The sequence below is a fragment of the Chamaea fasciata genome, unplaced genomic scaffold, assembly GCF_029207755.1.
Source record: "Chamaea fasciata isolate MVZ Bird 193981 ecotype frontalis unplaced genomic scaffold, bChaFas1.0.hap1 SCAF_1, whole genome shotgun sequence".
Classification (NCBI taxonomy): Eukaryota; Metazoa; Chordata; class Aves; order Passeriformes; family Sylviidae; genus Chamaea; species Chamaea fasciata.
In genome coordinates, this window is record NW_027094086.1 from 23,238,991 (window position 1) to 23,251,858 (window position 12,868).

General features: G+C 41.2%; 1 protein-coding gene across 2 annotated transcripts in view; it reads right to left on the reverse strand.

Moving 5' to 3' along the window:
• PTDSS1 (phosphatidylserine synthase 1) overlaps positions 1-12,856 on the reverse strand; it is a 29,910-nt gene extending 17,054 nt beyond the window's left edge. For both annotated transcript variants that reach the window (XM_066178244.1, XM_066178237.1), the window contains exons 1-5: positions 12,564-12,856; positions 7,331-7,422; positions 5,768-5,812; positions 3,463-3,587; positions 289-447 (exon numbers count right to left, since the gene is read on the reverse strand). In XM_066178244.1, coding sequence (XP_066034341.1) covers positions 289-447; positions 3,463-3,587; positions 5,768-5,812; positions 7,331-7,422; positions 12,564-12,742 — 600 coding nt within the window. In that variant the 5' untranslated portion in view covers positions 12,743-12,856. The remainder of the gene's footprint in view (positions 1-288; positions 448-3,462; positions 3,588-5,767; positions 5,813-7,330; positions 7,423-12,563) is intronic.
• Between the last annotated feature and the right edge of the window lie 12 nt (positions 12,857-12,868).

Genomic DNA, 12,868 nt, shown 5'->3' on the forward strand with positions numbered 1-12,868 from the left:
AAAGTAGCATGATCCCCATAACAGCAGAAAAAAAATTATGAATGGCACAAATAGGCTGACCTAGACTTCCTTTGTATTCAAGGAGTAATAAATCACTTACCTAAAACCCAGCTTGCTGTTGTCTGCTCATTCAGCTGCATCAATTAGTCAGCATCTGGTTTATAAGACTTAAAATGTAAATCTATGCTGAGAACTAGAGAGCCATTCTTCTAGTAACATTCACTCTTCCCCCAAGAACAATTCACGTCTCATACCTTTGCTGATAATTAAGACAAAAGAGAGGCCTACCTCAGTGAGCTCCCAGGTGATGCTAATAGTCCAGCACAGCCCATAGCTGCGGATCAGCAAAGCCTTCATAGCCCAGCCCCAGAAATGTCCAAAAGCAAATATATCAAAGTGGCTGAGGATTCTCTCCCAGGTGATAACATGACAGTTCACTGCATACTCCTGTTAAGAAAAGAAAAAAACCCAGAACAAAATTGCTCCATTAACACACAACTTCAGAAAGAAGAAACATCTTTCCATCCAGTGCAATAAGCCTGGAATTATAAGGGTATTAAAATCAGCATTATTTCATTTTCTTATCCTTCTAAACTGTGGCAGAAAACTTCCAGTGTTAAGACTCAGTGCCATCACAGTACAGCCCTAATTTAAAGGGAAATAGAACAGACCTTGGTGCCTGAAGAAGCATGCATTTACTAAGTGAAAGAGAAGCAACAAAAACAATAAAACCAGGAACAATAAAACCAGCAAACAATACTCCAGAAAATACTTATTTGCCTTTCCTTGGAGTCTTGATTTGAAATAACCACCTTTCCCCACATTCATGCTGCCTGATAACCAAGATGTGGCTTATTAGTGGCTAATCCTCCCCAGTTTCTGATGTAATGTTACTCATGTCAATGTTTACCTGAGTTTCTTTTGTGTCTTATTTTCCTCATGAAAATAATTTCCCAGGACCCATTTGTATTGAGAATGTTCAGTCACAGGCTTGTATTGAAAAAAAATATTTAGGAGAAGATTAAAGGGAATTTGCAAACATTTTTTCACAGATAAGCAGCAGATTCCTTAAGAATACTATTTAATATTCTAGTCCCCAGTGACAAAGGAACCGGATTGCCATAACATGTTATACAGCAAGTGCTAGAAATCACTGCCCAACAAGAAAAAAAAAAAATTGTTAGTGATCAGGAGACTGCAGCTGTGGGGTTCTGTCTCATCACTGGGCACAAACTGAACTACTCCTAACAGGAAATACACATTTAAAAAAATCTCTGCTCTTCAATCCTTCTAAAATACACATTGCCACCTGCAGGTGACAACACAGCACTGCTCAGTGCTGTTGAATCAAGAATTCTCTTTCAGGCCAGAACTACTGCTAATCCTGCACAAATGAACACAAATGATCAAGTTGAAAAGGAGATAGTGCAGAAAGATTTAAATCCTGGCCATCACAAAGAGAAGAATGCACAATTTCATATAAATCCTTCTATCAGCAGGCAGCTAAGTCCCACATTGGGACGATACGAGTTGTGTAGATTACTATAAGTAACCCTTACTGCTGGTGCTTTCTCATGCATGCCTGTGCTGCTGGTCAGAGAAAGGTGCACCACCTGTTCTAAGGCTTGTAAACTTGCCACTTTAGTGCACCAAGGGAACTGAAACTGGCTCCTTTACCAGCATGAGAAGCACGGAATATACCACAGTACGTGCAGGCTCCTTGCTATACCACAATACCTATGATAAGAGAACACAATGAGGCTACTCCAAAAGTAAGGTTTTTTCCAGAGCTCTTGCTTTTTTGCTTTTATTTTCACCATGGCTTTTTCCTCTGTCTCATTTTTCCAGCTGCAGTTCTGCCAGCCATATATTTTTTTGTACCCAAGCAACTTCGCTAGTCCTGTGCAAGTGACCAAGCTGCAGCCTTCATTACAGCTGCACTTTTACTCCAACTTTAAATGACAATATCTGGACTGAAAAGTAGACCAGGGCAAGTTTCCACTGACTGCTACAGTCAGGATACCTGCTGTACCGTGGTTCTGTGCCAGGAGTAATACCAGTCCTCCCTTAGTTAGAATCTATTTCTAATTTAAATGACAGGAGAGCCAGGTGAATCTGACAAACCAACAGACTCCTTGTCTCAGCACCCTTTTGTTGCTCAGCAACATCACTGATGCCTGTGCTGGGGCTCCATTTAGCCATGTGTCCTCCCTCCCCCCATCCCAAGGGCAGGCTGCTCTCACCACTCCACCAGCACAGGTGGTTCCTGAAGAACCCAAAGTCACAGCCCTAGAGTTGCACAGCACGTACTGCTGACAGGCTGAGGTGCAATACCTGAAGCATCCAGTTTTCCAGGCAAGGAGCCTGCACACAGCCCTCACTATCAATCAACTAATGTGAGCTTACTGCACTGTCAAGATTTCCATTCCCCCATCTGCTACAGGGCAGGAGTTTGCAGCCACTGCTGATGAGATGCTGTGCATTGGTTTGCATAAGCAGTAAATTGCCACGTGTGAAAGACAACCTCATCTTCCCTACTCATGGGGCATGAGCCCTACAAAAGCACCTAGTATAAAACAGGTAACCATGGTGGACAGATGCACAAACCCAAGGTCAAGGGAACATGTTGGTTAGGTGGTGAGGAGTAATTTAATGTGATAGTGAGGAGGGCAAGATTGGCAACCCATGCAGTAACCCTCTTCTGCTTGGTGCCCAACTGCTCACACTGTGTTCTGCTTGCCTCCCTGCATAACTCACACCTTTCTCCCAGGCCTCCTTTTACAACCTCAGCCCTCTGTGCTCATGTCCCCACCAGAAGGGGAATGTTCTCTGTATGGAAAACTCTGCAAGCTGCTCAGTAAACAGAAAAACAAGCCTGGATTTCTATGCCACTCCAGATTATGGTCTATGGAAATAATTTCCCAATGGTAACAGCATCAGTGCTCAGTTGCTGACTGACTGGAAAGGAGCAGAGTCCTGCAGTTTCCATACAAACGCATACTCCACAAGCTCCATAGCATGACAGTAACGTACTCAGCTCAGAGCAACAAGATGAGACCAAAGTTCTTTGAGTACAGCACTACAGCATCAAAAACCCTGATCTGGGACACATACCATACAGGCTTCATTTAGATACTACCTTGCTAAGTCTATTTTCAGTATCTATGCTCATATCTATTACCAAAAAGAATCCAAAAGCCACCCCACTGTATACATATATCATATTCCAAATTGCACATTCATCCAAACATCTACTTTAAAAAAAAATAAATAAATACTGAGAAGACTGTTTTTCACACCAGCTGATTTCAATGTAAATATTGCCCTTGACACAAAGGACTTGATGACTGTCAAATATAGGCACAAACTTGCATTGTTCATGCCAGCAAATTCAGATTTATCCATTCCCACTGATACAAAACATGCCTAAAGTATGTACAATAAAGTGCCATGCATACATACCATAATATCTGCTTCCCTTGTGGCATATCGTAGATTAGGGTCCAGCCAGTACATCACTGCTTTCACCTGCTCAAAGTTAAGGAAGAGCACGAACACCAGGAACAGAAAATAGAGCACACTGAGACCTGTGAAAAGACTCAGTTTTAAAATCAAGTTCATTCACAAAACTGTTTGGAACACAGAGTCCCAAAAGATACTTCCACACAGTTGTTCTACAAATGAATTTCTATATGCAGCAGCTACATGCAGAAAAGCTGAAGAGACACCAGTCAGATGGCAATGTCTGAGCACTCAGCCCTTCATATCCCCTCCTGTGACAAGTGATACAATACATGCACAACTGCATGAATCAAAACAATATCAGTCTAATCAATTTAGACATGTGCGGTACAAGGTTGTGATCAGGAAGCTCCTTACTAAGAGATACACTAGGATCCAGGATTGCATTAGCTCTGTCTCTTTGCTTTAAGTATTCTTGGTCTCACTAATGTAAGCCCCTAAGCCTTTACACAGATTTCAACATAAAGATCAATTTAATAATGCCACCTGGCAATTCTGAGCTGTGCTGGCAATAAAGAGTAATTATAAATATAAACTAATGCATGTCTCAGTTACTTCTGTGATCTGGAAAATTTGCTGCTTGAACCTTTTGAAGATAAATATGATTATTATTTATGTTCACACCACTGTAAATTATGAAACACAATTGCATTTGGGAGTACTATTTGTCTCCTCCAGTCTCAATAAGGATTTTGTTTTTTTAAAGAAAAACTTATTAGAAGTTGAGTCCTAGGTGTAGCTCTGTGGGAGCTGAAGTTTTAGTTGGAACCATATCTTTACATTATTCACAAGCTCACAGATATCCAAGACCACATTTGGAGGAGGCATATAAACAGTATTTCCACAGCCTCAGACGGACTTGTATCCTGCAGCAATGTCATGGAAGGCAGAAAGATTAATGTGAATAAACTTAGGATCTACCATTCAAAATAAACTGCAGCAATTCTAGAAAGGCCTTTTAAACTATAAGCAGGACACACATGTTGATGGCCCCAATGTACACCAGAAAGCAACTTTTGTTCTGAGACACACATGTGCACATGAAGTATCTCTATGGTCCTGTGCAGCCCCTCTCAGAAACACGAAGGGAACAGATGGCACTCTGCTAAAGGAAGCACAGCCTGCAGGCCAGGCTGCATCTGGAAATGTTGAGGACACACCAGTCCTGCCCTTCATCTACCCGAAGGGGTCCGAGAACTGAAGCACAGCTAAATGAACCATGCCAGAAGAAACAGAATTACACAGGGAAAAATGATGCTCCTGATTTTGCATGCAGCCTTTTGCCAAAAGTACAGGGATCAAGCTCTGACAGCATCAACATTGAGAATGACCTTTTACTCTACATGTGGTGAAACCTTAAGTGAGCAGTAGGACCTGTGTTTCACAAAATTCCCAGGAAGCAAGTTTGTTTAACCAGTGCTGTCTAATCAGCAGTATCCTCTCAATGTCACCAGATGAGCAATCAGCTACTTTGGGAAGCTACTTATTTTTAGATATAAGGTGGCAGGAGAGAGGAACATTCAGTCTGCCTAAAAATAATCAAATGTGCAGTCTAGCATATGTTCTGTGAGCCCTGAATTATTTGAAAATAAAATTCCTCATGATTTTGCTGTGTAATTCAGATGTTTAAGGAGCAGGATTTCACTTGTTAGTTTTGTAGCTAACAGAATTATTTTTCAAACTATGAATGCAATTGATATTTACAGGTACTTTTAATAACATAAGAATCTGAATATATGGATCAAGAATTTTAATAAATGCTAACCTATGCAATGATACAATTTAATAAAGTATATATATATATATAAATATTTTATAAATAAAATTTTTATATATATAAATTTATATAAAGTAATAGCATATTTTGCCAATAATGAAAAGAAACCACCTACTCAAGTGGATTTAGAAGTCAGACAGCATATCCAGTAGCTGGGGTTGGAAAAGCTGACAGTAGGAAAGGTGTGGGGGAAGGAGACCAGGAAGCATAAAACAGGATTAAAACATAGTATCAGAATGAATGATCCCTTTTTGGTGATTTCATTTACACCATCCTGACACAGAGTAACTACAATGATATTCACAAACATAACTAAGAATAGATTATAAGCAACTGCTCAGGAGTGGAAGGAAAGTAACATTCACACAAGTTTGATGCACAATTATGTTTCGTGACAATTCCATTCATCAGAAAGTTAAAAAGGCAGGTCCTGCAAAATCAATGCAAAAGTCAGAAACACAAACTTACCAAAAACCATCCTCCATAGAGCAGGGTGAGGACGTGTAAAGGGTCCTATAGATGGCAAACAAAAAGCCTATTAGGACACAATCAGTAAGAAGCACAAAATCTTTTTTTGAGAATATTGCATATGACTACTTGGCAGGAGCAGGCATCAGTTCTTCATCAAACTATGTAATACACCTCAAAACTGGAGCTCTGTGTTGTTTAAAAAAAAAAAAAAAAAAAAAGTAACAGCAGATTTCAGAGTGGAAAAAGGAGACTGTCATTTGGTAACATGAAGACTATTTTTCACAGTTCTTGTGGAGTCATGTCCAGAAGAGTACCATGTTCTTTGTTCAGCAGACACCACATCTCAGGTGTCACCTGAGGATGTCCTGACCTGGTTTCCAGACTGCAGCTTGCTCCCATCCCATACAGATTTGTCTGTGTTAACAAAGAAACATGGCACTTAGCCTTCAGACCAATGAGAAATGTTACCAAACAGGCCTCCTGAAATTTCCAAACTGAACATCATATATAGCTGACAAGAAGGAAGACACCTATGCTCTTTACCAGTGTCAAATTATTTACTTCAGAGCTAGTGATGAAACTGATTTATAAGACTAAAAACCTCTCAGCTAATGTGAACAGCAGAGAAGGTAAATCAGATGAAACTGGAAAACACCTAAAGACGAATCATACACTTAGGTAGCAAGAAGCAGTTCAACAAATATTTTCAGCACACACTGCAGACCACTCTTTCACCACTGTATGCACAAAGCTCATTCTTCTCTGGCATTCAGTTTTTCAGATAGAACTTGGTGAGAAATGTGCATATAGGATTTTTAACATATAGGAAAAACACATCCCAGCTCTGCAGTACAAAACTGCCCTGAACATGATTACTGTTTTTTCCTGAAAACTGTGAGACAATTGTGAGACAGTTTAGATTTGATCTAAGAATCATGATTTTGCTGACAGCAATAAGTAAAAATTAAAAAACTGAAACAGACAAACCAGGTAAAAGCATTTCTTCCACAGAATTAATGACACACATTCGACAAACATTCATATGTTTTTACACTTTCTGCTCCTCAAACAACCATCAAAACTTTTGTCCAACTTCAACTTCTACTGAGCAACTGTGGTTTTACATTGTATATGCAACTTAAACCATTTCAATCACTGTCTTCTGGTAAAAAGTGTTGTGTCTGAGAATTTTTAGAATTACGCTTCTGTTGAAATACACTGAGGCAAAGTCATCCTAAACATTATTTAAGGGTCTGTTAACATCATTACTTAGCAATCTGAGCTGCAACTGCACATCTGCAAATAGAACACTGCTTTTGAGAACTTGGCTTCCTTGTTAAATACAGACTATAAATAACAAGCTATAAATAACCCTTATCTTTGCTCAAGTATGACTACAACCCATTTTAGACTGTTCCTTAATATAAAAGAATTCAAATGAGTAAAGAAAAAATACACTGAAAATTGGTATCTAAATAAAAGTCAAAGTAAATATAGTGGCAATTAAGAGAAATTTACATTTAAAAAACATGAAGTATAAGCTGTATAAACCTTACTCACCATTAGGAAAAGCTAGAACACTGATGATTAGAAAGAAGAAAATCACAGAGAGGATACCCCTCCAAATATTATCCTCTGGTACAGAATCATCCCTAAAGAGACAGACAACACAATATTAAAGTACATTATTAAGGATGAAGTCAATAGGCTCTCAAGATAAATTATTTACATAAAGAATACATGGAAATTAAATATAAGAAATATGCATGCGCATTATGTAACAAGACAGCAATTGCACTGACTGATTTTCACACTACACTTCCAGGCATCCCTTTCTTACAAGAGGGTTAAACATTTAGTAAGCACATGCAAGCCATGGCACGAGTTAGAATTGGCACACAGCATTGTTAGAAGTGAGTGCAGAAGCAATGACCAAATTTAACATAAGGTGAAAAAAAATCTTCCTGCTTTAGTGTTTATAGAAACATCATCAAATTACTTTTACACAGCAACTTTTACTTTTACACCTAAAATAAAATCTCTGGAAGCCTGGATGCAATTCCTAGGTTTCCCTCTGCTGTTTTGGTGCTACTTGCAATACCCTTCACTTCCCTTTGCCTATCCCCAACACTAAATGCCTGAGATGAGGGCAGAAATAATAATTACAATCAGTCTTTAGAAATAATGAATGTACAGCTTGAATCTGTAACAGAGACACAGCACAACTTAAAAGGCCCAAGGAAAAATATCAATTTGCTTTTAGATCTATTAAGCCAAAGCTCCGAATATAGTACGTGTTATTTGTGCTACTGTTATGTTATAGCCAGAAGAGAGACCTAAGAATTCAGTTTGGAATGCCAAGGCAAACTTGAGAGAGCCCTTTCTTTTCAGGCAGATAGGATATGGTAGCAAGATTAACAAAATAGCCCTCATCTAACTTTTCTAACCAGCAGACAGCTTCTGGGATACTTCAGTAATAGAAACAAACTTCAGACTACCATCATTTAAACACTGAATATTTCATAATGTATCACCCACTACAACTGAAGTCAAAGTTTTACTATCTGCCTAGTTTTCATGCACTTATGATCAGTTTATTTATTTAAGTATATTTCTTTATTTATTCACAACATGGTAACTAAAGAATTCCCAGCAAACTTTAAAGGTATAAAGCTCTTCTGGGCAGAGCATCCGTCACATTTTTGGATGGTTCAGTAAAGAAACTATGACAGCAGAAATGCTCTCCACATTAGATACTTGCAGCAGTTACAAAATATTTCTCACTTAGCCAAATTAGTTTCCTTTTCCTCGAAACCAAACCTTAACAGCTCCACAGCAGGCTTTCATCACTGTGAGGCATTTAAGCACTGTGTTAGTTTAAATGTATGGAAGGAAAAAGTGTATTAAACACGAATGGTTTCTCTGCAGGCCTTAGAGACTCCCCACAGCATTTCTTTAAAACCAGCTGAGTTCAGCTTTACCAGTCATTTTCCAGCAGCCACGCTGCACAGGCTGACACTTTATATCAGCTATAAACCCCAAGTCCCAGAGCTTAACTCTGGCTCCATTGGCAATCCCAAGACCTTACGCCATCCAGCGCACTTCCTAGCCAGAGCCTCTGGCTCTGATGGCTCACACAGCAAAACCATATCTCTCTTTTAACACATGCAAATACCACATGCGAAAACACTATCATGGCTGCCACCAAGAGGATGAACTTTTATTTATTTTTTTTTTTAGCTAGAACAAATAACTACAGTTGCATCACATCAATTCATCACGGCCAACAAAGAAGTGAAAGACATTGCAATCACATCACTTAACTGCTGCACCAGGTGGGATGAAAGGTCCTCACCTTTGCATATCAGGATTCTAAGTACTACTCAGCTTGAGGAAGGCTGTTCTAGTCATGTTGGCACCACTTCTCCCCAAAATCAACAAAGATGTATGCAGTGTTAAACTGCATTTCATTCCATGTGAGCGGCAAGGCATTTTATTTTGGCTTGCAGATACATTTCACAAGGGACAGACACCCAATCTTCTTGCCAGAAGCAGGTAAGAACAGGTGGGAGCAAGAAACTTGCTGTTGTGCACTAGCTGATATAAGGACTATAATGTTTACCTGGAGAACTATTTTGGGGAATGCCGAAGGAAAAGATGCAATCGCAACAAGCTGCAATTGGGAAAATGTGCTAAATCATCTCCTCACTTAGCCCCAGAAATGTTGACCCTGATTTTCAAATACAAGCATTCGTGCAGCAAAACCAAGGTTTCTAATGCTTATGTGGGAGAACAGATGAAAATTCTCTCAATTTTAAGAATTTATGAGGGCATTTTTCCATTCTGTGGCTTTTTAGGGAGAAATAAAAAAATCTAAGTGCATAATAACTGCATAATCTTCATCCCTCTTCTGTTCTTCTCCAGAGCACTAGATAACAAAAATGTCAACTAGCAAGTTATTACATCATAAAAAGAGAGGATACTCAATTGAGGAAAAAATAGCTGGACACTAAATTTGGAATGTGGGAGAGGGAGGAAAAAAATTCTTGCATAATCTCAACCAAACATAAATACACAATATCCAGTTTAATCAAGCCCATTAATCAAGGGACATGGAAGACAAAAACCCCACATCCTCACTAGTCTTACTGCTGCTTCCACAAACCCCTGCAGCTTCAAACTAGAAGCTGCTAGTCTGTCACCTTCCTCAGTCCTATTGTTGTGTCCCACAAAATAGCCCTTCCAGGACTCACTCCTGCTAGATGCCTCTGGGGTCAGAGAGGGCCACACACCTCTGCCTAGGGTGGAAAAGGGCAGGGAAAGCTAGAGCCACCCCACACCTCTGCCCCAAGGTGCAGGATGGAAGCAGAGGAGCCCATGTCTGGCTCACACTGCAAGAAACAACCAAGGAAGCTGCAGCCATCATCAGAAGGACTGGAAGGATGTGCTTTAAAGAACAAAATACACTCTACTCCCTACTTTAACATAGAAAAATTAAACATGCATTTCTTTCTCTGCATTACTATTATCATACCTGAAGATTACTGCTCTCTGTTTCACCCTTATCTGTCAGCTCAAAGACAGCAGCAGCTGCTCTCAGTGATCCTAAGGAGGACTTCATGTTATGTATGGCTTGCTACACACATGATAAAAGTGTTTGCTTTTTCTCAGAACCCTCCAAATAGTGCTGACACAAAATTATAGAAGAGACAAGAAAGACTTTAAGGAACACAGAATTTCCTCTGCCTATGGTGAAGTTCCTGAAAAACTAAATTTTACTTCACAACATCAGCATGAATCTATCATAGAAAATCCCCCACTCAACAAACAGACCAGGAGATCTGCGGAACAACAGACAGCACAGGGGAAGCAAAGGATCACTTGTGACACCTCACAGGGAAGTCTACAGTGCCTTGTGCCCAGGAAGTGGGAAAACAAACTTAAACATCACCTTATTGCATGAGTCAGTGTAGAGTCAATGCAATAAGCTGATTGAAAGGAACTCAGACTGTAAAAGCATGTGGGAAAGCATCTTTTCTTCCCCAGTTTCTCAATGAGAAAAGGTGTGCATACGGTTTGGATAGTGTCTCAAATGAGGCCCAGAGGCAGCACTGATATCACTCAGGAGATCTGTGAAGCTCCTACAATAATTGAAAATAGCAAGAGGAGAGGGGAGAAAATAAAATCAGAGTACCTTCCACAACCTGAGGAGAAAGAGAGAAGAGTTAAAGAGAAGTCAACTGGTATTTAAACATAGGAAGTGAGGCAGAGACAGAAGAAAATTAAACTGAAGAAGTCAGTTAGAAAAGCAGCATAACAAATGGAAAGACAAATCAGCAATCCTCTTGGAAAAATGCAAACAAACATCCCAGAAGTGAAGCAATTTCATTTGGGCCTAGAAGACTTTGAAGTGCTGAAATTGCTTCTTAGCTCATCCTCTGGATGAACGAATTAATGGCAAAATTCCTTCCCCAAAGGTGAGCAATCAATTCCATTAATCCTTCAGAATGACATTGTGATGAGAATCTAGTAGTGACTCAGAAGCTTGACCTAAATTAGCCCTTCAGGGAGAAAAGCGATCAGGTAAGAGGATGAGGAACACTTGTAGCAAAGGTCTGTAATTAAACATTGTAGCAGAGCACAGAAATATGTCTCCATGATTTTGGAGTTAAGAAGGGATCCAAGTAGAACAAGGGATGTGCTCACCGAAAGTATCTTCCTTGGGGCCATACACATGTTGAAACAAGAAAAGCCACACCTCAGACCATTTGCAGTTACACTATTTTACTTTTCCTAATGCTCCTGTCTCAACTCAAGGCAGGCGTGGCCATCATTTCACAGCTGATAAAAACTGTATATTTGGATTCTTAGAATAAAACATAAGATTACACACTGAACTGTGTATCACTTAGTGACAAATAACGACTTTCTTACATTAAATGAAGAGCTGTCACGAATTAATGTTTTAAGGTGACTTTTAAGGAGGTGATTCACCACCACAAGAGTTTAAGCCACAAGACCACTGAAATCCGTGAGTACACACAATGTCACAAAAGTTTAAATGAGCCTAAACCCACACCGCACTACCTAGCCAAAACCTCTCAGAAACCACTGCCTACAGACTACACAATTTAGTCTAAAGGAGGATTAGGCAATCATCTTCACATCCAGTAGCAGGCAATAAAAAGCACGCACAACTTCAAAAAACAGGCAAGATACCCATCAGACTACATCGCTATACCCTTTGTTTTCAAGTAAGGCTCCCGAAAAATCTGTCCGTTCCTAGCAGTATCGCCATGAACGACTGCAGGGGTGATGCCCACCTGTGGTGCGCAAAGGATGTGGCCAAGCCCATCCGCGCCAGGGCCTGAGACAACCTGAGACTAGCCACAGACAGCGTACAGGGTACAGAAGCGATGCCACAGAAGTCACTCCCGTCTCCTACACGCTTGGGAAATCATCTACATGACTGATGTCACTGCGGGGCAGCTCGATAGCCTAATAAAGCCCATTCCTGGCAACTCCTCGAAACGCACATTTTAGCAGAGAATTTAGCAGAGATCCTCAAAACGATAAACAAGTTCCCAGGAAACGCAGTAGGTATATGATAACCGCTCTGCAAAGGAGGGGAGGATGCCCGCTCTCCAGCACGGGCGTGCCGAGCATGGGGCCGGAGCCCCGCGACCCCTGCTCGCCCCGGGGCCGGGCACCGACCCTCCCCGTTCCCCGGGGGGACCGCCGGGGCTGCCGGCACCCAGGGGCGGGGCTGCGGCTCCCCGCGGCAGCCGCGCACCTGGTGAAGGCGAAGGCCATGAGGCTGAGGATGGTGAAGCTGAGGAGGGTGATGGTGTGCGGGCGGTAGAAGAACTCCAGCGTGATGTCTTCCACCTGCTGCTCGTTGATCATGCGGAAGTGCAGGCGGTAGTTTACGTCGTCCTTGCTGAGGGTACGGCTCCCCACGCACGACACCATCTCGCCCCCTCTCTCCCCTCGTCTCAGCGCAGCTGTGGTTGCGCGGGGCGGCGCGGCCCGAACCGGCCCGGCCCGAACCGGCCCGGCCCGAACCAGCCCGGCCGCCCGCCCGCCCGTGCCGCGTCC